Source organism: Eleutherodactylus coqui, chromosome 7 (genome assembly GCF_035609145.1).
Source record: "Eleutherodactylus coqui strain aEleCoq1 chromosome 7, aEleCoq1.hap1, whole genome shotgun sequence".
In the NCBI taxonomy this organism is placed as follows: domain Eukaryota; kingdom Metazoa; phylum Chordata; class Amphibia; order Anura; family Eleutherodactylidae; genus Eleutherodactylus; species Eleutherodactylus coqui.
In genome coordinates this window covers 55,489,252-55,513,024 of record NC_089843.1, presented here as the reverse complement: position 1 = coordinate 55,513,024, position 23,773 = coordinate 55,489,252, and the positions used below count along the sequence as shown (strand labels likewise).

General features: G+C 47.2%; 1 protein-coding gene across 2 annotated transcripts in view; it reads left to right on the top strand.

Annotated features, from left to right (window-relative positions):
* The window catches only part of ZFYVE28 (zinc finger FYVE-type containing 28), a 184,372-nt gene that overhangs the window by 148,991 nt on the left and 11,608 nt on the right, over positions 1-23,773 (top strand). Inside the window, exons 9-11 of one of the 2 annotated variants that reach the window (XM_066573035.1) lie at positions 7,177-7,281; positions 18,942-19,096; positions 21,848-21,964. In XM_066573035.1, the coding sequence (XP_066429132.1) occupies positions 7,177-7,281; positions 18,942-19,096; positions 21,848-21,964 (377 nt within the window). The remainder of the gene's footprint in view (positions 1-7,176; positions 7,282-18,941; positions 19,097-21,847; positions 21,965-23,773) is intronic. The other variant, XM_066573036.1, reaches the window with a different exon arrangement.

Below are 23,773 nucleotides of genomic sequence, written 5' to 3'. Positions count from 1 at the left end.
TTTGCCCCCAATAGTCTGTTTTGAAAAGCTGGGAGGCAACCAAGAGGACTACTTCTTCTATAGCCCCCACAGAGGTTGTCATCATGCTTTCTCAGTTGTATAAATGGCAAACTTGACAAATTGTGCAATGGAAATAAGATTGTATCACGGCTTAACTGGGAGATATGACTGGAAGGAAAGGAAGTTGGGCACTCGGTACCAATGGAGGCACCACCAAACCTTATCACCTTTCTTCAGCGTGTTGAGATAAACATGGCCTGGACTACAGTCCCCAAGTGAAGAAACCATATCTGTTACATGAAAAGTCAGACAGCGCGACACCCTACATGTTGTCCAACCAGCTTCCCCTCCTTCTTTCCATGTGTTCTTCACTCCTACAGGTCCTGTTAAAGCGCCAGGACCTACAGTCAGATTTGCTGGGAGAGAAGGGATGTGTTGTATCAGTTTGAGTTTTACTGTGCATTTGGTTGTCTTTGGCTGTGATCAGTGTGTCCGCTGTTGGTGTACACCTAGGGGCAATTAGGGAGGGTTTTTAGTATCCTCCTTGCCTGGGTTCTGTTCTGGTCAATACAGTACAGTCTCCTGCTGTTGGTAGAGGACATCTCTGGATCAGGTTTCAGTGGTTCTTCCAGCAGCTTTTCAGATAAGTACAGAGATTTATTCTTTGAAGGTTTTGTTTACTCGTATGGTGCTTCTCCTTTGTTACTTATCAGGGTTAGTGAGTGGCACAGGCAGAAGGGTTGGATGCGTCCTTATCAGGGCGGGCCATCCACTAGTGGGCAGGGGTTGTCACCCTCTAGTTCCCTTTTAGGGAAAGTTTCCCTCCTTTGTTGGTTTTTGCCCTCTTACTTCAAGGGGTCCTGGTTAGTGTGGTGTGAATATTGCCAAGTTGGTGTTTTTGGTTTACAGTTTTTATACATACAAGGCGTATAAGGCAAACGTGAAAGGATATTCCTGATCCACATGTAACAATCACACAAATGCTGGGTGGATAATGAGCTTTTACATGACCTAGAAGTCCCGCATGACTTGTAAGGCCCCGTTCACATCAGCGGTTTTGTTTTTCGTTCTGCTGGTCCGTCATAGGTGAGCAAAACTGTGGAGAATAAGGTTCTGTTTTAATTTCTATTTTTCTAAGCTTCAATTATGTTTCGTCTCTATTTTAGTTTTTTAACAGAAAAATAGTACAGATTGCAGCACTTTTTTCTGCTATAGGGAAAAAAAACTAACGAAAAAGAAAGTGCCTTTTTTTCCCCCAAGTCAGTGAGTGATGGAACAGAAAGATTTCCGTTTGGTTCTGTTTTTGTCGTCCCTTTAACAGATCCGTGTGCAGAAGGGAGGAAAGACCAAACAGTCTAAATGGAAATTGATATAAGCGCTATAAATGTATTTTTTTTTCCCCCAGTCGTCTCCACGACAGCACCAATGAGATTGCCTCCTCCTGGTAGGACAGGAACATACTGAGAGGTTAAAAGCTCCCCCCCTTCCCCACTTTCCTCAGTGTCTTCCTGTCCTGCCAGGAGGCAGGATCTATGAGAGGAGCTGGTGGAGAAGCCAGCGAAAGCATACTTACAGGCGGATCGGAAGGCAGTGGCTCACCCTGTCATCCCTTCGCAGCCAGACGACTCCCGGGACGCCACATCAGGGTGGTAACCCCCGGGCCAGGTTCCTCCCGCGGCGGCCCATAGGGGGTTCAAAGCGGGAGCCTCAGTCCCCCTCGTCCTCCGGCAGAAATTACAGCGCGGCGCTCCAGGAAGCCCTTTGACGGCAGGGGGCGGGGCGCCGCATCTCACGTCCAGCGCGATGACGTCATCGCGTCTGCATTAGGAGCGGAGGGGGCGGGGCTTAGCGCAGGAGCGCGAAAATTCAAATAGGAACCTGAGAGAAGCCAGAACACCAGCATCACAGGTCGCAGGGTGTCTGCAGCACTGGTATAAAGATGAGTGCTCCAGCCCCAGAGACAGCTGAAACCTCAGCCTCAGCGGCCGTAAGTAGCCAGTGCGGCAAAAATACAATGCAAATATCCAGTATGTTGTGTATGGAAAAATTGCATGTTTACCCGCAAAAATGCTTTGTTTGTCAGGGGGATAAAAAAGACATCCCCCCCAGAACAAAACTGCGAAAGTGCGTGGAATGCGGGACGAGACTGCCAGCCACGTATCAGAGGCCTCTATGCAAGGCATGCGTGGCTAGGCTAGTCAGAGAGGAATCGGGGGGATTCCTGGATGACGTTAGAAAGCTGGTGAAGGAAGAGGTTCAATCAGCTCTAACGTCACTGCCGGCACCGCCAGCAAAACGCCAAAGAAAGGCATATGTTCCCGAGGAGTCTTCTGATTCCGAGAACTCCATCGGATCAGAGCAAGAGGAGCAGGCGGCCGAAGAGTCCTCAGAGGAGGAGGACTACAGGAAATATTTGTTCCATCAAGATGAATTGACGGAACTAATTAAATCAGTTAGGGCTACGTTAAAAATAGAACAGCCCAGAGAGCCGCGGACCCGACAGGATGAGATATTCAGTGGACTTGGGGAGAGGCGCAAACATACCTTCCCGGTCCACAAAAACATCTCTAAAATAATTCAGAGAGAGTGGAGTAAACCAGACGCAGGGTCCTACTCCGCTCGAGGCGTAAAAAGGAGATACCCCCTGGAGGAGGAAGCTTGCGCAAGCTGGGACGAAATACCTAAGGTAGACGTCCCGGTGGCCAAGGTAGCCAAGAGGACGACTCTGCCCTTTGAGGATGCCGCACAGCTAAAAGACCCCATGGATCGCAAGGCAGAGGGACTCCTAAAGAAATCATGGGAGGCAGCGGCAAACATCCTTAGGCCAGGGATCGCAGCCACTTGCGTGGCGCGGACCCTGGGGGTATGGTTAGAGCAGCTGGAACTACATCTGACCAACAAAACGCCGAGGGATCAGATCCTTAACTCCCTTCCCATACTGCGCATGGCCACTAACTTCCTAGCGGACGCCGCAGCCGAGACCGTCAAACTCTCAGCAAAAGCCACAGCCCGCGCTAACTCAGCCAGGAGGGTGTTATGGCTGAGGTCATGGTCAGGCGACCTGGCCTCGAAAAACAAATTGTGTGCCCTCCCTTTCTACGGCCAATTTCTATTCGGACCGGACCTAGATAAAATTCTAGAGAAGGCGGCCGACAGGAAAAAAGGGTTCCCTGAGGAAAAACCACAGAGAGTGAAGACCTTTCCCCGGGCCCCAATGCAGCAGCCCGAGGCCTACCGAGGCAAGGGCAAGACAGGCCGCTGGAGTTACCCCAAGGGGGGCAGAGGAAGGAATATCCTCTTCAACCCCCATCAGGGGGAGCCGAAGCAAAGACCCTGACGCCATCCCCGTAGGGGCAAGGCTGGGGAGCTTTGTGGATCAATGGGCCGCAATCTGCGGGGGCCCATGGATCCCAAAGATCCTACAGCACGGATACCAGATAGAGCTGGTATCCATCCCCAGAAGGAAATTCATTACCACGCGAGCCCCAAAAAAACAGCTACATTTACTAGGGCAAAGCGTGCGCGACTTGCAGCGGTTAAACGCAATATCTCCCGTACCGCGAAACGAGGAAACCCAGGGCTATTACTCCAGGCTCTTTTTAGTAAAAAAACCCGGCGGGAAACACCGGACGATAATAAACCTGAAAGACCTGAACACCTGCGTCCGATACAGGAGATTCAAAATGGAAACCATCTCCTCGACAATAAAGTTGATCCCCAGAGGAGCCTACATGGCGTCCATCGATCTGAAGGACGCGTATTTTCACATCCCGATCCACAAAGATTCACAGAAATACCTGCGGTTCGCAGTGGACATGGGCGGAAGAACAGAGCACCACCAGTTCAGATGCCTGCCCTTCGGGATATCCTCAGCTCCCAGAATCTTTACCAAGATTATGGCGGAGGTAGCCGCCCACCTGAGAGAAAAATCGATCCTAGTAGTACCGTACCTGGACGATATTCTATTAATAGCAGAGTCCAAAAAACTCCTAACCAAACATCTGGAGACAGTGCTACAACTTCTCCAATCATTGGGATGGATTATAAACTGGGAAAAATCCAGCCTAGATCCCGGCAAGCAGAAGACGTTTCTGGGAATAACTCTCGACTCAGAATCGCAATGCTCCTACCTACCCGAGGAGAGAATACAAAAAATCCGCAGAATAGTCAAAACCTTCCTACGAAGACGATTCTGCACAATTCGGGAGGCAATGTCTCTTCTGGGGAGCTTGACATCATGCATCCCAGGAGTAGCATGGGCCCAGGCCCACACCAGAGCCCTACAGGCCGTAGTCCTATCCTCGTGGGACAAAAGGCAGTCCTCGCTAGGGGCAAGGATGTACATCCCAAACAGGGCAAAAACATCCCTGCGTTGGTGGACATCCCCAGAGAACCTGCGGAGAGGGGTTCACTGGCTACAAAACCCAGCCATCCACATCACAACAGACGCAAGCGCCTGTGGATGGGGAGCGCATGTGGGGAACCAATTCTTTCAGGGTCCCTGGCCTCAGAGGATAAAAGAACAATCCTCAAATTTCAGAGAACTACAGGCAGTTTGGCAGGTTCTACAGCAGTTGGGCAACTCGCTACAGAACCATCACATAAAAATACTGTCAGACAATGTCACCGCGGTCGCTCACATACGACACCAAGGGGGCACAAGATCTCCCCCACTGCAAAGCATCGCACAGAAAATCTTTCACTGGGCGGAGGGCCGGATCCTCTCGATCACGGCAACCCACTTAAAGGGGACACTAAATGGAAAAGCAGACTTCCTCAGCAGGAAGCAGATAGACCCAGGAGAGTGGTCCCTCTCCCCAGAGGCATTCAGAATCTTAACCAACCGGTGGGGGACCCCACAGTTGGACCTCTTCGCAACCAGGGAGAACACGAAAGTAGGCAACTTTTTCTCCCTCCGGCCAGGAGATCGTCCGATAGCGGTAGACGCCCTGGGCCAGGACTGGGGACAAGGACTGGCCTACGCCTTTCCTCCCATACCACTAATCCCCAGGGTTTTACAACACTTCAGAACCCAGGGATGCACGCTAATCCTAGTGACCCCCTTCTGGCCAAAAAGAAGCTGGTTCGGTCTTCTGACAACACTGAGCGTCCAGGACCCAGTCACCTTGCCTACCTGGACGGATCTTCTATCGCAGGGGCCACTGAACCACCCCGGCCTAGACAAACTCCATTTAACGGCATGGCTCTTGAGGAATCCTCGCTAAGACAGAAAGGATTCTCAGAGAAAGTAGTAGAAACCCTAATGTCCAGTAGGAAAAAGACGACCCACCTGATCTACCAGAAGGTCTGGAGAAAGTTTTCCTCATGGAGACAGGGAAGGGATCGCGGGGATTCTATCCCCGACACTCCGCTAATCTTAGAATTCCTGCAGGAGGGCTTAGAGATGGGCCTCTCCCCGAGCACCCTAAAAGTCCAGGTTTCAGCCCTTAGCGCTATCTGCGACACAAAATTCGCAGACGATAGATGGGTCCACAGGTTCCTAACAGCAGCAGCTAGATTACGCCCTAGGCCCATAAACCTGTTCCCAGACTGGAACCTTAATTGGGTTCTAGGGGCCATGACAGCGGTACCATTCGAACCGATCAAAGCGCTACCTATAAGAATGCTGACAATCAAGACCATCTTCCTAGTAGCCATTACATCCGCAAGACGGGTTAGCGAACTACAGGCCTTGTCCATCCGCCACCCGTTTATGAAAATTACAGACACCAAACTAATATTTAAAACAGACCCGGCCTTTATGCCGAAAGTAGTGTCAGATTTTCATAGGTCCCAGGATATAATAATCCCCTCATTCTTCAGCCACCCAAAAAACGAGGAGGAAAGAACCCTAAGCTGCCTGGACGTTAGGAGAGCAGTCCTAACCTACATAGATACAACGAGCCACTGGAGGCGGGATGACAACCTGTTCGTCCAGTTCAGTGGCCCAAATAAGGGTAGCAAAGCAGCGAAAAGTTCCATAGCCAGGTGGATCCGCCTGGCCATCATAGAATCCTATAAAGCCCTCGGGAAGGAGATCCCGTTAGCGCTTAAAGCCCATTCCACAAGGGCAGTAGCGTCCTCATGGGCCGAACACAGTTCAGCCTCGGTCGAGCAAATTTGCAAGGCCGCAGTCTGGAAAAAACCCCACACGTTTACTAAACACTATAGGGTAAAAGTGCAGCAGGACGAGGACATGGCCTTCGGCCGCAAAGTCCTCTCGGCAGCAATCCCACCCTAATAAACTTTAGTTGGTACGTCTCATTGGTGCTGTCGTGGAGACGACTGGGGGAAAAAGTGGATTATACCCACCTGATAATCAGGTTTCCAGTAGTCTCCACGACAGCACCCGTACCTTTCCCGCCCTAGAAAAATAAAATAATAAATTTAAAATTAAAAAACCCCGGTTAGGGGAAAAAATTTAAGTTTAGCTCCTGCCCCGGCAATTCGTTAGAATCCACTGAGGAAAGTGGGGAAGGGGGGGAGCTTTTAACCTCTCAGTATGTTCCTGTCCTACCAGGAGGAGGCAATCTCATTGGTGCTGTCGTGGAGACTACTGGAAACCTGATTATCAGGTGGGTATAATCCACTTTTTTTTGGTTCTGTTTTAATTTCATTTTGTTACCCATTTAATTAAAAAAAAAAAGGAAAAAAAGGCTCTGTTAAAAATGGGAAGCAAAATACTGATGTGAACGAGCTCTAACATATCAAAAGTAAGATTTTATATATATTTTTAAAATCTATTTCAAAACTCTTTTTCCTTCCCTTTTATTACTTGGCACCATATAGGCTATAATTACCAGTCGTATTTATGAGATGTAGCAGAGCTGAATCTGTTGTGCTGATTTGCGATCTCATGGTGATACCACAATATGTTGTTCTTTCCTGAGAGGGTTATCTCACTGCACAAATGTTGTAGTCACAAAAGACTTGAGCGACGACCTCCTCCGGCTACATCTGTAAAGCACTGTTAACACAGGGGTCCTGCGGACCAGCACATTAATGCGCGTACTTTAAGACATCTTGTATGCAGAAAGCTTAGAAAAGCTCCCGCAAAGAAAGTTAAGTGTTCCTCTCCCCATGTCCCCATTGTCAGTCTAGATGAGTTTGTTACCACTGTGCTCCTCCTGTCTGTGTTGCCCGCACTTCATGCTATTTCCATATTCTTGTTTCCAGTTCTCAGGATGACTCGCATGACTCTCCCCTCAACTCCATGGCCAGCAGTGACTTTGACAGTGTCTCTGTCACCACATGTAGTCTCTCCAGCGGTTACACTGAGAGGTAATAACGGGTAACACAGCCGGCGCCGCTCTTCTCGCAGCGCACACTCTAATGGCATTCTCTATTCTTTCTCAATGTGATAATAACATTTAGATTTTTCTCCCTGTCCCGTGTGGAGATCTTGAACACACATCACCATTTTCCTGCTGATAACACATAGAGACATATTGTAATCTTCTATCTCATCTGTGTGTGTTCTTTCTTCCCTGCCATACTGAAGCGATGCAGATCAATGGCTAACTTTCCAAGTCAAACTTTACTTTCTTCTGCCAGCCAACAAGTAAAGGTTGGGATGGAGATCCTGGACAACAATAAATTAGCAGGCAACGTTCATTCTTAGGCTTTGTGGCTAATGAGCGGAGCAATTAAGAACCTAGGATCTGCTTCTTCTAAACCAGTTAGTATAGAAACTCATCAAATAAATATTGTACAGTGCCTAAAAATAATGTGTTACAAAGCAGCCAGCTATGGAGGGCTACATAGCATCCATGCAAATAGTAGTAAACAGCACACATATCTAGCACAGTGAAAGTCAGTCTGCATCCCTGGTGGTCTACGACAGTGATGGGGATATCACAAGTACTTGGTGGTCTAAAGCATGGAATGGAATGTTGTCAGAATCCCTGAAGGCCTAAAGCAGGGAAGGGAATAATGCCAGTATCCATGGTGGTTTAGGGCAGTTAATGGGATAATGTTAGAATCCCTAGTGGCTTAGGGCAGGGGAGGGGATATTGTCAGTATCCCTGGTGGCCTAGGGAAGGGAGGGGATAATGTCAGTATCTCTGGTAGCCTAGGGCAGGGAAGGGGATAATGTCAGTATCTCTGGTGGCCTAGGGCAGCAAAAGAGATAATGTCAATTTCCACAGTCACCTAGGGCAGGGAAGGAGCTAATGTCAATATTCCTGGTGGTCTAGGTCAAGGAAGGGGCTAATTTCAGAATCCATGATTGTCTAGGGCAGGGAAGGGGCTAATATAAAGATCTATGTTGGTTTAGGGCAGTCAAACTATTAAATTTACGTTCTCTGTTAGAGGGAAGTGAAGGTTTATTGCTTGCACACCTGTGGTCGAGTGGGTTAACTATCTTTCCAGTCTCTAGCATTGTCTTGGCTGTAACAGGAGGCTGAACACTGATGGTTCAGCTTCCTGTTTCCACCCTGTACTGATCATAGTGGTGAGTGTGGGAAGGACAGGGAGAGGACTGTGAAGCTGCAACTGTATAAGCAGCGCTTATTCAGGACTGCCCAGTTAGTGAAGGGAGAGCTATATGAACGCAGACCTTACCTGAGCAGAGATGGCCTCTGACCTGCACTGGCTAATATGCAATGTACTGTTATTGTGGGAAGGGGGTAAGACAGTTGGGTTAGGGTTGTGTAGATTGATAGTATGTTGGTGGTGCATTACGATGATTGACAAGCTCACCACCCGGGGGTAAAGCTTTGCAGGAATCAGTGGCTGTTAGTTTGGATACCCATCCGATGAAGATGCCATGAAGGGTCATACATTACGAGGGTGGCCTTCATGGAGCATCTTCCAGTTCTCCGTATATCCTGCTTTTTTGTGCAGATTCCTCCTCCAGTCTAATATTTGTGAGCTGACCTGCTCCTCTTTAGTATGAGATAACTAATGTAATGCGTTTACATAGATTATAAACCGATTGGCTGAGGTTTTGGCTTATTTTTGCGATAAACTTGTAACAAAAAGTGATTGTCCAGTTTGAATTAACCCCTTAAAGCTTTAGTTACTTAAAACTGGACAACCTCTAAGTCTTCTGAAGGTCATCAGTTTCTTTAGGCTTACATATTTCTGTCATTCTAGGAACTTTGGGGGCAAACTCGGATTCCTGGAGCGTTATGTTCTGTATAATCTCTCTCTACATCTATCTGCTTCTTGGGTTTTCTTTGCTGCTGGTTTCTTTAAGCCATCATTCTAACACTTCTTCTTCCACGTATCTGGTCTCCCTAACCTACACCTGTCTTCTTTCTTCAAGTAAACAGACTTTCCAGGCCTTGGATCCTCCAGATGGACGCGGTTTTCCCATAATATTGCTTTTTCCTTATATTTCACCCTGCGTCTTCTTTTTCCCCTTCGCACTAACACAGGCTTGCCTTCCTCCTGAGCGCTGCTTCTGTCTTCTCTGCTGCTGGTAATGAGCGCGGGTGACCTCCACAACTTAATGAATAAACTCAGAAGACTTAATAGCATCTCACTGTTATCCGGAATGCGTTAACCTTCCAGCCCGGCATCCATACTGACAGTACTGTGTACTTATTGCGGAGTCGCTTATAACCGCGGTGAGATCACAGGCAGCATTATACTGTGGACATACTAATGGGCCTGTCTTCTCCAGAATTGGTGTAGCTCTACTTTATATGGATTTAAAGGTATACACCATGTATTTAAAAGGGTTGTCTGGGAGGCCAAATAGTTATATAGATCCACTGTGTCGGAACCTCCAGTTCCAACGCAGGTCTTCTGGTGTGCACCTTCTTTTTATGCCTGCTACATCATCAAAGTGGATAACTGATTAATAATTAAGTCAGCCCCCTTTTCTTTCTCTGCATTTGCCATGACAGGGAAGGGGTGTGACTTGGTCATTAGGATGACCGAAATAGTCATCCCCCTTGATGATGTGCCAAGCACATTGAGGTACTGCACCATGTGACCCGAATCGGGCTAGAAATGGAGGTTCCAACACTGCGGCCTGTGCCAGTATTTAGCCTCTTTGGACAACCCCTATAATGTTATTTTCATTCATTAGATAAAAGTCTGTAGAAGAGAAGTAACGGGTTGCGTTGGGTTTTCTGGTTACTTTTCAGGTGGTGACCATATTGGCGTCACATGTTTCTTTGCAGTATTGTCTGTATAGACCGGGCAGTGGGGTGTGTCTGCTCTAATGACAGCTGAATAGAATGGGATCCAATGGACCGAAATGTGCCAGTAGGTTATTACAGTCCCCAGTAGAGTACAGCCCCCTTCCCCAGAGGAATGATGGGAAACTGCATACAACCTCTTAAAAGCTATGGGGACCTTTGGGGGCGCCAGATTTTCTTTTCTAAATTGAGTTCACATCAGTGTTTGGTTTTCTATTCTGTCCTAAGAGCAGAAAAAAATAATAATAACTTGATCTGTTAAGATCCCCATTGATTTCAGTGGGATTTTTTATTTTTTTTAAAATTCCATTCTGTCTGGTTTCCATATTTTTTTTAACAAAAAAAACTTGACCTGCAGGACATTTTTTTTTTTTTTTTTTTTTAATTCTGTCAAAAAAAAAATACGACAACTGGAATGAATGGACATTATATTTTTTCTCATTGTATTATCCTCTATAGGGGATGGGCACAAATGGAAAATATTCTGTTTGTACTCCACTTAACGGAGCAGTTTAAAACAACTGCACAATGTGCATCTGCACAACTGAGGAGGCGATCATAACGGATGTCTGACTGATGCAACAAAACTATCCTTTTTATTTGTTGTCTGTTTTGAAAAGAAAGCAAAAAAAAAACACAAAAACCACCCCATTATAAACAGATAATGGAGCACTGATGTGAACCCAGAATGCATGTAGTTTGGTTTGACATTCATTTTTTGCAGTAGGGTCTAATTGGAAAATTTGCACTGTTTGCCTTCTGCAGCTTCTACAGATCGCTGAATATACAAACTGCAGTCAGTCTCAGTAAAAAATCTGTCTAAGGAACTTTTGACATGGAACAATTATCTTTCAGATAATCGTTCAATTGTGCAAAACTGAATGATCGTTTAGTGTAAACATGGCCTACAATTCATTTGCTTATCGTTTGTAAATCATTTAACCCTTTACAATCCAATTTTGGATTCGAGGTTTCCTAGGAGGCTTCCTCTTTCTGCCATTATACAATGGCGCCATCTGCTGGCTCGAGCCAGTACTGCAGTATGTGACATGCTGGAGAGACAACAGAGCAGACAGTAATCTACAGTAATAATACCCTGTCGGGATGTCTTCCGACATCAGAGGTGTGCAGTCTTCAATCAGAATGTCTTTAGACGTCAGACATTGGATTGGAAAGGGTTAATGCAGGCATAAAAACCTGACAATTACTGGCCCATCTAAGCAGTCGTTCCTCTGAGCAAGGGGCTAACCCCACTGTCTTGTGCACCATCCGTTTTACGTATGGACTTCTGAAGTGTGTCCAGGCCTCTGATCCTCATACGCACGTGGTTAGCCTCTGACTGTTTACCCTGAATGGAGGTGGACGGCTAATCTCCAGCATGCTCTGCCTTTATCAATTAAGCGATTATCGCTCCTGTGTGAAAGCAAAGGAGCAAAATCTTTTTGAACGACTCCTGAGTGCTTAATGCAGTTCTACCAAGCTTACAAGTTATCCCCCATCCTGTGCTTCTTACCCGCAGTGAAGTCCGAATGAACGGAGCACTGGCCACGCATTCACGGTCGGCACTTCAATTCAATGGGGCTGACAAAAATACCCAAGCGCCTACCACTCGGCCAACTCCCCAATACTAACTAAAGTGAATAGCGTGCTTGTGCGACTATCGCTGCATTCAGTATCTTCCTCACCACAGTGAAGAGATCGAGGGGGACCCATTTTTTTTTAGATTGGTGGTGGTCTCAGCTGTGAGACCCCCACAGACCAGCAAATGTATTCCCTGTCCTATGGGGGGATAACTGGTACTCTTAGTAGAACCTCTTTAAGCGCTCCACAGTTGTCCTGTGTATAGGGACCCTTAAGCCCCATTTACACGCAAAGATGATTGCTCAAAATTCGTTCAAAAGATAGGGAGAATGACAGTTAGAGCGATCATTTTCCATAAGCTGCCAATGAGCACTAATGCCCATTAGCTGCTTTATTACTTTCATTTGCATGTAAATGAGCCTCTCTGAGCTGTATGCAGAACTGCAGCTGGTCTGTTCTCTGCATACAGCCCCTTTGTTCTGCTGCGGGACTGCAACTAAATACAATGTCATCAGCGCTCCTTTGGAGAATCACAGTGTGCGGTCCCTGCTCTCAGCTGCCCGGCCGAGCAATGGATTTTAAACTTAACTAAAAATCATCGTTCGGACGAAAAGCAAACGATGGTAGCATTTATACGCAACTATTATCACTCAAAAGACATCGTTTGAGTGATAATCGTTGCGTGTAAATGGGGCTTTAGTTTTCAGTCTTTACCTCTCCTATCCTGCACTTTGTATAAGCTAATTTATGACCACAAAGATAAACTCTGCTGTGGTCATAAATTTAGCTGATAAGAGCATGCAGGAGAGAGTAGAGGGAGAGCAAGCTGTCAATCCTGCCTCATAGACGGATCTCATACTGAAATTTAGACTGCAGTTTCTGTTATACAGGGATATGTAGAAGCTGCAGAGAACAAAGGGTGCAACGCTTTTAATGAAACCCTATTGCAAAAATTATTGTCAGACCAAAATACATACATTTAAGTTAAAAAAAATAAAGAAAAAAATTGCCTCTTCCGCCAAAGCCTAGTAAAGTGTTAATGTCTTGCCTAATATGGCCAGCAGTAAAATAGTGCTGCCGTTTAATAAAAAGAAATCTTGCCCTTTAAGACTGTGGTGCCTCTTAACATCTCACATTGGGCTATTGAAATAACTTGGCCATTCGAGAGCTGAACATGATGCTAATCGGGGCATTGGGCTGATATAATGCCTGTGGCCAGCTTCTCGTATATTTTGACATGTTTGCCGATAGATATAGTTAAGTAATTAGTGATTGGACGGTCTTATTGACAGCACTATACGATGTATTCCACTTACAGACAGGCCATTTTTATGGTCCTTCTGAACATAATTTCCCGGCCTCCATGGTGCAGCTTTCATCTCCAGACAGATGAATCTTTCATTTCGCAGATAGCAGACGTATTCTCCGGTCCCAGACGTGTCGCGCTATTATTCCCTGGTTGCTTGTCTGACTCCAACCGACAGGGTGTAAATCTCGGAGACAAACTTGTGGTAGCAGATTGTACTTTTTATTTAATGTGTTCCCCACTGGGACTCTTTCTGCGCTGCTGTTTTATTCCCAGTAATCTATGGTAAAGTTCAGGAGGTGCGCAAAAGATACCAGCCGTACCCTCTCAGGTGTGAACTACAGATACAGAGTTGGCTGAGATTATATAATAATGTATGGAATATTGGTCCTCCTACTGTAAATGACACCAATAAATCATAGTAAGGGGCATGGTGTTTTATGATCTTGTGCCGCAGCTGAGGTATACAGATGTAGAAATGTTAACTTGACATTTCAAAGGGGGTTCTCCAGGACGTGCTTTTGATGATCTAGTCTCAGGATAGGTCATCTGTAGTTGATTAGCGATGGTACACCACTTGGGATCCTCACTAATAGGCTAATTCTTGGCTCCGCTGTGAGCGTGGACAGCAGTGGATGCAAGTAGCCCTGTACATAGAGCAGCAGCCAAGTTTGGTACTAAAGGTGCAGCTGCTATTGAACTCAATAAGAGCTGCAGCAGCCTCAGGGGGGTCTTCCTGCAGCAGCCTCAGGGGGGTCTTCCTGCAGCAGCCTCAGGGGGGTCTTCCTGCAGCAGCCTCAGGGGGGTCTTCCTGCAGCAGCCTCAGGGGGGTCTTCCTGCAGCAGCCTCAGGGGGGTCTTCCTGCAGCAGCCTCAGGGGGGTCGTCCTGCAGCAGCCTCAGGGGGGCCGTCCTGCAGCAGCCTCGAGGGGGGCCGTCCTGCAGCAGCCTCGAGGGGGGCCGTCCTGCAGCAGCCTCGAGGGGGGCCGTCCTGCAGCAGCCTCGAGGGGGGGGGCCGTCCTGCAGCAGCCTCGAGGGGGGGGGGCCGTCCTGCAGCAGCCTCGAGGGGGGGGGCCGTCCTGCAGCAGCCTCGAGGGGGGGGCCGTCCTGCAGCAGCCTCGAGGGGGGGGGGCCGTCCTGCAGCAGCCTCGAGGGGGGGGGGGCCGTCCTGCAGCAGCCTCGAGGGGGGGGGGGCCGTCCTGCAGCAGCCTCGAGGGGGGGGGGCCGTCCTGCAGCAGCCTCGAGGGGGGGGGCCGTCCTGCAGCAGCCTCGAGGGGGGGGGGGCCGTCCTGCAGCAGCCTCGAGGGGGGGGGGGGCCGTCCTGCAGCAGCCTCGAGGGGGGGGGGGCCGTCCTGCAGCAGCCTCGAGGGGGGGGGGGCCGTCCTGCAGCAGCCTCGAGGGGGGGGGCCGTCCTGCAGCAGCCTCGAGGGGGGGGGCGTCCTGCAGCAGCCTCGAGGGGGGGGGGGCCGTCCAGCAGCCTCGAGGGGGGGGCCGTCCTGCAGCAGCCTCGAGGGGGGGGCCGTCCTGCAGCAGCCTCGAGGGGGGGGGGGCCGTCCTGCAGCAGCCTCGAGGGGGGGGGGGGCCGTCCTGCAGCAGCCTCGAGGGGGGGGGGGGCCGTCCTGCAGCAGCCTCGAGGGGGGGGGGGGCCGTCCTGCAGCAGCCTCGAGGGGGGGGGGCCGTCCTGCAGCAGCCTCGAGGGGGGGGGGGCCGTCCTGCAGCAGCCTCGAGGGGGGGGGGGCCGTCCTGCAGCAGCCTCGAGGGGGGGGGGGGACCGTCCTGCAGCAGCCTCGAGGGGGGGGGGGGCCGTCCTGCAGCAGCCTCGAGGGGGAAGGGGGGTGTCCTGCAGCAGCCTCGAGGGGGAAGGGGGGTGTCCTGCAGCAGCCTCGAGGGGGAAGGGGGGTGTCCTGCAGCAGCCTCGAGGGGGAAGGGGGGTGTCCTGCAGCAGCCTCAGGTATGTGCTACCTTCCCAATTCTACATCATGTTCACGACACTGTCTATAGTCATCCCCTAATTCCGTCTTTGGAATTTATATTAAACCCTTTAGGCAGCTGTTTGGTGTCGGCTTCAGGAGCTGATTCGTTATCTGCAGTACCTAATCTGCTTAATGACATACTATTGTCTTTGCTTACACCTTCAGAGTGATTTGGGAGCCGACATGTTGCTTGTCCTAACATTGATCTCAGGATTAGGTGCCAATAATGGATATCTCTGCTGGCGCTGCAGTGCTGGACAATTTATACCTCTTTAATTAAGCAAGCCCTGTTCTAGACTCTTACTGATTGTACAGAGGAGCTGGGGTGTACCTAACTTGTGGGGTGATGGGATTATGCATAGCCAGGAGGATTATTAGAGTTTCATTTTTGGGGGGTCCCAGACATAAGAATAGGGTGGTGTGAGGCCTGCAGATCATTGTAGTGCATCCACTGAAATCAGCAGCCACTTACAGACTGAAAGTAGTACTAGATGTTAGTAGATAGGTGTTTTTAATGATTGACTCCATCTTTCTTTAAATTTTTCTATCCTCAAAATCTTAGTCAGCTTTGATGAATAGAGCTCAAATAAGGGATCTCATGTGTTAGCTTAACATGCACTAAAAGTGCATATAGAAAGGGGTTATCCAATGACAGGTGATGTGAATTAGGCCTCCTTCACACGGGCGACACGGCATCGCAGCGAAATCACATCACTGGTCCGTGCGATATCGCTGCATTTTCTCACGGTGATATCACTATTTTGTAGCACCACTTGCGAGGATTTTCAGGAGGGTGCCTTGAAATCTAAGCCCTACCCCAAGAATAAACAGTAGCTGCAGGTAAAAATAAACAAAATAGTATACATCACCTTAGAAATGCTGTCCGGCACCGCTGCAGCTTCCTCACAGTCCCCCGCACTGTTCTTCTTCATCTCTTCTGGCCGAGGATTGAAAAATCCCCACTTCCTGGTAGCGCTGCCTCTGATTGGCTGACGCTTGGCCAATCAGAGCCAGCACTCCATGAACCAGTCATGGCCACTTATCAAGTGCTGACTTTGATTGGTTAAGTGTCAGCCAATCAGAGGCAGCGCTTCCAGGAGGCAGTGAATTTTCACTGGTCAGAAGAAATGAAGAACAACAGTGTCGGGGACCGGGAGGAAGATACAGCGGCGCCGGACAGCGCTTCTAAGGTGATGTATAGGTTTTTTTTTTTTAACCCTGTAGCTAGGGCTTTGGTTAGGGCTTTGACAGTAGAATTTCCTAATGTCAAAGTTGCATCGTATCGCACAAAAAACGCGTTTTCATACAATGCAACAGAGAGGAAGGCTCTATAGGGAAACGTGAGCTACAAAACCTCGCTGGTCGCGTGCATATTATGCAAGCAGCAAGATTTTGGACTCGCAATGTTGCATCCTACAAAACATTGCAAATGTGAAAGAACCCATAGGAAAGCATAGGCTTCACATACATGCCATTTGTAACATTGTCACATTTTGAGAAAATCACCCAACTTTGTCGCCCGTCTGAAGATGGCCTTATTGTCAGTGTCACCATCTACCAGTAGAGTTAACTGCACTGTAACCACTATCTGTCAGTGGAGTTAAAGGGGTATCCTGGAACCTTAAAGGGGTTGTCCCGCGCCGAAACAGGTTTTTTTTTTATTCAATAGGCCCCCCGTTTGGCGCGAGACAAACCCAATGCATGTGTTAAAAAAACAAAACGTTTAGTACTTACCCGAATCCCCGCGCTGCGGCGACTTCTTCCTTAGCAAGATGGCCGCCGGAATCTTCACCCACGATGCACCGCGGGTCTTCTCCCATGGTGCACCGTGGGCTCTGTGCGGTCCATTGCCGATTCCAGCCTCCTGATTGGCTGGAATCGGCACACGTGACGGGGCGGAGCCACGAGGACCAGCTCTCCGGCACCAGCGGCCCCATTCACCAGGAAGAAGACCGGACTGCGCAAGCGCGTCTAATCGGGCGATTAGACGCTGAAATTAGACGGCACCATGGAGACGAGGACGCCAGCAACGGAACAGGTAAGTGAATAACTTCTGTATGGCTCATAATTAATGCACAATGTACATTACAAGGTGCATTAATATGGCCATACAGAAGTGCTGAACCCCACTTGCTTTCGCGGGACAACCCCTTTAACTATTTATTACCTATCCTCATGATAGGTAATCAATAGCTGATTGACGCGAGCCTGCAACTTGTGTTCCCTGCCGATCAGCTGATCTGGCCCACTGTTAGTGTAGCAGGGCCGGGCGTCCACATTGCAGGTCAAGACAGGAAGAGTAATAGCCCACTTCACTTCTATTGAATTCAACGAGAGCGAAGTCTCCTATAACACTTCTGACTCCTCATTTCGGTCAGAGTTGGAAGTGCAGGAGATGTCATTCCCACTAGGCATCAATTAACTATTGATGACTTATCCTATGGATGGGTCATCAGTAGTAAAATCTTGGAATACCCCTTTAACTGAACTGAAATCAATAGATTTTGCCACAGGTGTTCTCGCTATAAGATATCCTCAAATCATGACCTGTTGGAAACTCTTGTGAACTGGAGTTGGGGAACACTGCTTTACACTATCATTTATAATGGAGGTGTCCTTCTTACATTACATTGTCTGTATAGACAGTACAGCCGAATGTGTGTGCTTTATGGTAAATGCAGTGAATGAGGGTTAGTTGACCGAAAAATTAGGTTTACCATCTTCAGGAAGTGATGCTGACAGTGCAGCAGCATACATAGTAATATCTCTGTGTTTAGTTTTACTATCCTGCCTTAATCTAGGCCTCCAACCAACAAAAGAGCCATTAAATCCTCAAACTCCTAATAAAAATGAGATGACTCTGCTCATCTTGTACCAGTCTATACAGCAAAGCTGACAAGTGAGCTGCAGAAAACAAGAAGTGTCAGCTTATTATAACTGCTTTAGTGACCTGTGTGAAAACGGGAAATGTAAGATTTGTGTTTTATATGTATAGTAGATACCCTACACCAATCGGCCATGACACTAAAACCAATTGTCCAATATTGTTGGTTGGTATCTTTCCATACACAATTGTAAAGAGAGTGTGATTTATTCTTTCTGTACTTGGTTACAAAACTGTCTGGAGTGACTATATTGTATTGTTTCTAGCTTTAGGTTCTAGCATATGGTTCCCATGTTACTTAATGCAGTATTTCCAAAACTAGAATTTCCTGACTAAATGACACTTGAATTGCACTTCAAATGCGCTAGTGAAAATCAGTTTTGTGTACAGTGGTTTGAAGAGGATGCAAAACTGGCTGGCCACATCGCTGCATCACCACCCTGTCTCCGCTTGATTTTTGGGACTACTATGTTCCTCTGGCATTAGGTTGTGGGTGTACTGGGGATGTGTGGTCTATTCAGAGAGGTGTGGGGCAAATGCCTGTAAAAAGTTTGGGCTGTCCATAAGTTTTTTTATTACGTGTTGACGGTTTGCCCGTATTGATGACCCCTTCTGCAGTTGTGGTGGCCAATTGCATCGCACAGCTGTGATGATAGATGACACATTTGGCCAGGGTTATATAGAAAAAAAATTGGGATGATTTAGGGGTCGCCTGAAGAAGTTTGTGAATCACCGATTTCTTACTGAGGGTAGTAAGTTTTGTTCTTGGAACTTCTGTTTACCGGCAGGTGCCTCGGTTATTGGCCGACTATCTATTACCCCCGGAATCTCATCCCACAATTGTCACATCGTGTTTCCAGTAATGACAGCTGAGGGAAGGCATCTGTCAGACTTGTTATGCTGTGATCGAGATCTGTATTTCTCCTATGCTGTGTGCGTGCACTGTCCTGACCTTTCCTGCAGCGTCTCTGATAATACATCACTAGCGGTCTGGCTGCTTTCACGGGTGCTGATGATTATTATTTTTTTCCCGTCATGTCTTCCACAGCAGCCTGATGACCAGCTCCTGCTCATCAGATGACATTGATCAGGAGGAAATTCAACTGGCATTGAAAGCTGCAAAGATTGCTTCCAGACAAAAGATCAGATCCCGTTTCCACAGCAGTAATGACCTCATTCACCGGCTCTTTGTCTGCATCTCAGGTGCGCCGCTTCCTGCATACATCAGGCCTTAATACAAGGAGTCATCGGTTCTCTGCAGCTTCCAGATGGGGCTCCGCACATATGTGCATACAGAATAACAGGATTATCACATACCTTTATACAACCGTTCTACTGAAGAATGAGCACAGAATATACAATGTCACAAAATAATCTGATCGCAACAGCGCCACTTTTATGCATGGGCTGTAACTGGTATTACAGCTTTCACTTGAAAGAGGATGAGCTGCAATACCAGGCACAGCCATGGACAAGAGTGGCGCTTTAAAAAAAAAATCTTTTTTTTTTTTCCCCCCCAAACTTGGGCAGTACCTTTAAAGAGAATGACTTAGCAAATTGCCGTGATGAAAAAGCTGCCGTTTTGGGTTTACAGCAACGACAGAACTGTTCCTCCATTGTTTAAGGGCTGTGGACAAACCCTGTGTGTAGTCCAATCCCAAGGTTACTTTTTTCTATCTGCACCTTTTCTACTACCTGTAGGTCATCAAGAACATGGGGTAGAGGAAGTGGAGTAACAGAGGACTGCTGCATCAGACTAAGCAGGGTTTGTGGGGAGGCACATACGGCTACATAAGAGCTGTAGACACAAGGAGATTAGATATTTTCAGCACTATGTACAAAGGTGCTTCTTTTTTTTACATTGGGTGCATTAGGGCAATTACAACTTAGATGTAAAAGTATTCATACCCTTTACATGCATTTCCCTTCTTTAGCCATTCAAGGGTAAAATTTTACAGGATCCAGACTAAGGGTGGATTCACACCAGGACTTAATCTCCGTTTTGGCTTTCCGTCTCTCTGTTCCGTTTTTGGAGCAGAAAGAATGAGTTAAAACAGAATTAATCTTTATTTTTCTTTTTTTTTGTTAGTTTTTTGTAATCACAGAAAATGCCTATATAATACTGATACAAGAGGGCAGATATGGACACCACTTATCCTCTAACGTGCAGTCAGCCAGACTGCTAAACGGAGGAGCAAGTAACGCATGTGGTGGGCGCTGATAAGCAGCCACTCATACACCTTCCTTATATTGAGGGGGGCGGCTGCTTTGTGCTTATTCCTACACAAAAGAGTAGATACAGGCCACGTGGTATAGGTAGTGCACCATGCAGGCTTACAACCTATTAATGACGCTATATTTGAACTCGGTGGGTTGCCGTGCACCCCATAGGTGAACCACACCGACACCCCGGGCTCCCCCAGCATTCAAAGCCGCACCGCACGTTACTGATACATACCGATGAATATGAGGTATTGGTTAATACTCTGTCCAAAATACTTTAAGCTCACAACCTGCGTCAAGGGTCCTCATTTCTTGTAGGTCCCTACACTTACATTAGTTAAAATCACAGAAAGGAAATATAAACAGACCAAAAAAATAATAGAAAATGGCCATATACCTACTGATATAGTCTGGCTGTCTGCATGTTGGGGGATAAGGAGTGTCCATACCTGCCCTCTTGTATCAGTAAGTAATTTTTTTATTTATTTTTTTTTTAATCACCATTGATTTCAAGGTTTGTTTTTTTGTTTTTTTTTTAAACAGAAAGCTTTAAACGAAACAAATATTGCTGCAGACTGCGCTATTCATTCAATTTAAAAAAAAAACAAACGAAATTAACAGAATGGAAGCAAGCTGAAAGTTTTCCATTTACTTTCCATTTTTAAAAACCCCATTGAAATCAATATCAGTAAAAATGGACCCACTTTATGGCTCGCACCCACTTGCGGCTTTTTAATGCTGCGTTTCTTTAACTCGAATGTCAATGGGACTTTCTAATGTTAAAAACGCATCGCAAGTTTTGTGATTTTTGTCCAATGTGTTTTTAACCTTAGAAAGTCCCATTGACATTCTCATAAAAAAAAAAAACCAAAAAAAACCAGGTGCGTGGGAGCACTAATTCTGCTATAATTCCGTCTCTCTGCTCCAAAAATGAAACTGAGAAACAGAAAGCTAACCTGGGGATTAATAGCCAGTGTGAACCCACCCTAACCCTGATTGTACAGTCTACATATAATGTTGATGACTTTGCTTTACTCACCCTTATAGACCCGTATCCTCTTCTCCATTCACTTTAAAACTGCGTTCAAAATTTTTCTGTTCGGAATCCGTCAGCGCCGCCGCCCTACAGCTGAAACCCTGTAATGCAGTCCAGTCTGTTGACTGCTGTAAGATTATCTCTTCTAGCAGATTTCCTCTGTACATACGGTGAACCCACAGGAAGATGTGATGCGATGCAGCCTGATATAGAACAAGAATTCTGAGTGCAGTCCTGGATGTGAATGGTGCATAATGACTTATCCCATTATCCATCCCGAAATAACAAGGCAAATTGTTAATGTAACAAACTTCCTTTCTTAGGCTGGGTTTCCACGTTGTGGTTACCGCATGCGTTTGAAACCTTGTAATGGCCAATGCCCAGCAAGTTCATCTGGCCATTGGCGGCCACACATGGGCGGGATTTCGAATGCATGCGGTTACTGTAGTGTGGAAAATTTGGTATGGGTGAATTAAAGGAACATTCAAGGTGGAACTGATCCATTGTGTTATGTCCAATGTAAGTCCTGATAGGACGGAGCGTGACACTGGGATTTGCTCTATGCTGGTCTTTGAATCTCCGTGTCATGCCCCGCCCCCTCCAATCCTGCAGTTTTTTTTGGATTCAGACTTCCTGAACCCCCTATAGAGACCGTTTTCATTGAGATTTCTCTTCTTGATCTCGGTGGTCCTCAGGTGTTGCCGATCAGTTGCAGACAAATTATGCAAGTGATTTAAGAAGTATTCTGAAGACGTTGTTTGAAGTCATGGCCACCAAGCAAGAAGTGGATGACAAGGGGAAGCAGAAGAAAGGTAGGCAGCTTTACTATAGGTATCTGAAAAGAGTAAAACTAGATTTGCTGTTTCTATATACAAGGTGCTGTAATTCAAAGTGCTCCAGGTGGAAGTGCACGATGATATTTGATCATATGTGGATTATGGTAAGTGCATGAGATAAGCACAATGCAACCTTAAAGGGGTTAGAAAAGTATCGCTGCTTCCTTACAAGTATGCCTGCCTTTACATTGCGTATGGTATTGCAGTTCAGCTTCATGAAAGTGGTGCTAAGCTGCAATGCCATACACCGCCTATGAACCGGTGTGTCGCTGTTGGAAAAGAACACTTGTGTTTTTGTAATACTGGACATTTTCTTTAAAGGGGTTGTCCGGCCATAAACATTATATCTCATTACTTCTGTTTGCCCATTTCCATGCACTTTGTAATATACATTGTGCATGGAAAATGTTGCAAACAGAAGTTATGCACTTACCTTTAGGGGTGCCCCCCCCCCCTCATTGCAGGGGACGCGTGCCGCCGGTACACTCACTTCCTGGTTTCATATACCAGCGGAGTGAGTGTCTGCCTGCCGCTGGCATATTAGCACTTTCTGCTTAGGTTAAGCAGCGCTGCTGATTAGAGCCACCTGATTGGTGCACGCTGTGCAGTCACGTGGTGCCGAAGAGCCAATCAGGTGGCTCTAATCAGCAGCGCTGCTTAACCTAAGCAGAAAGTGCTAGTATGCCTGCCGCTGCTGCTGGAAGAAGAGGCAAGGACACAGCATCGGGAGCGCGCACGTCGGAGCATATACTGTGGTGCACCATGGGAGAAGTCCCGCGGTGCACCATGGGAGAAGACCCCCGGCGCCATCTTTGAAGAGAATTTTTACTAAGATGATAAAAAGCTTGTTCAGGTAAGTGAAAGGGCTATTGAAATGGGGGTTTAGTGTGTATTTTAAGCGCTTTGATTTGCAGGTTGTATCTCCAAAAAAAAATTACTTCATCTGCCGGACAACCCCTTTAAGGGTGTTTTCTGGGACTACACTATTACGGACCTATCCTCGGTATAGGTCCTAATAGTTGATTTGTGGGGAGCCACCACTCAGTTCCCCACCAATCAGTTGATTGATGACTTAGCGGTAGGTACAGCTCCGTACATTGTATAGTGGCTGTACCTGGTATTGCAGCTCAGTCCCATTCAGCTGAATGGGACTCAGATGCTCTTAGGCCATGAGACAAATAAATGTGATATCACAGACTTGAGAAGAGGCCATGGCAGCCACCCAAGTGTCATGGCCTCTTAAGTCAGCCGATCGACGTGGATCCCAAGTGGCAGACCCTCACCGATCAACTTAATAGTTTGCCCCCAGAAAACCCCTTTAATGTTTTCCCATAATAAATAAGGTTGCGGCACCCTTTTTCGGCTGTTGAGAAATCCAAACAGGGTCAACTTTCTTTGACAGCTGCAAAGTCCCATAGGAAAATATCAATGCTGCCAGTAATCCCTTAACGTTAACGGATTTCGCATGTAACTATATGTCACTGCTTGTGTCTGGTAGACTAATATCGTACCTTTACCGATTCCATGAACCCTTCTTCCCATAGTGCCGCAAAGAATATTGTCAGTTTGCTATCACATGACTATATCTAACATAGCTACCGTCATTGCACGCAACATATGAAGATCTGTGCATGCTCTGGCAAGGATACAAAGCCGGAGCCCACAGATGATGTAGTTTAGTCATGTGATTGAGCAGTGACTGATGTGGTATGTTGCTAGATAGGTGACCCTTTCCTATAGCCATAGAGTTTACCTAAAAAGGAAATTAGAATAGTAAGTGGAGTA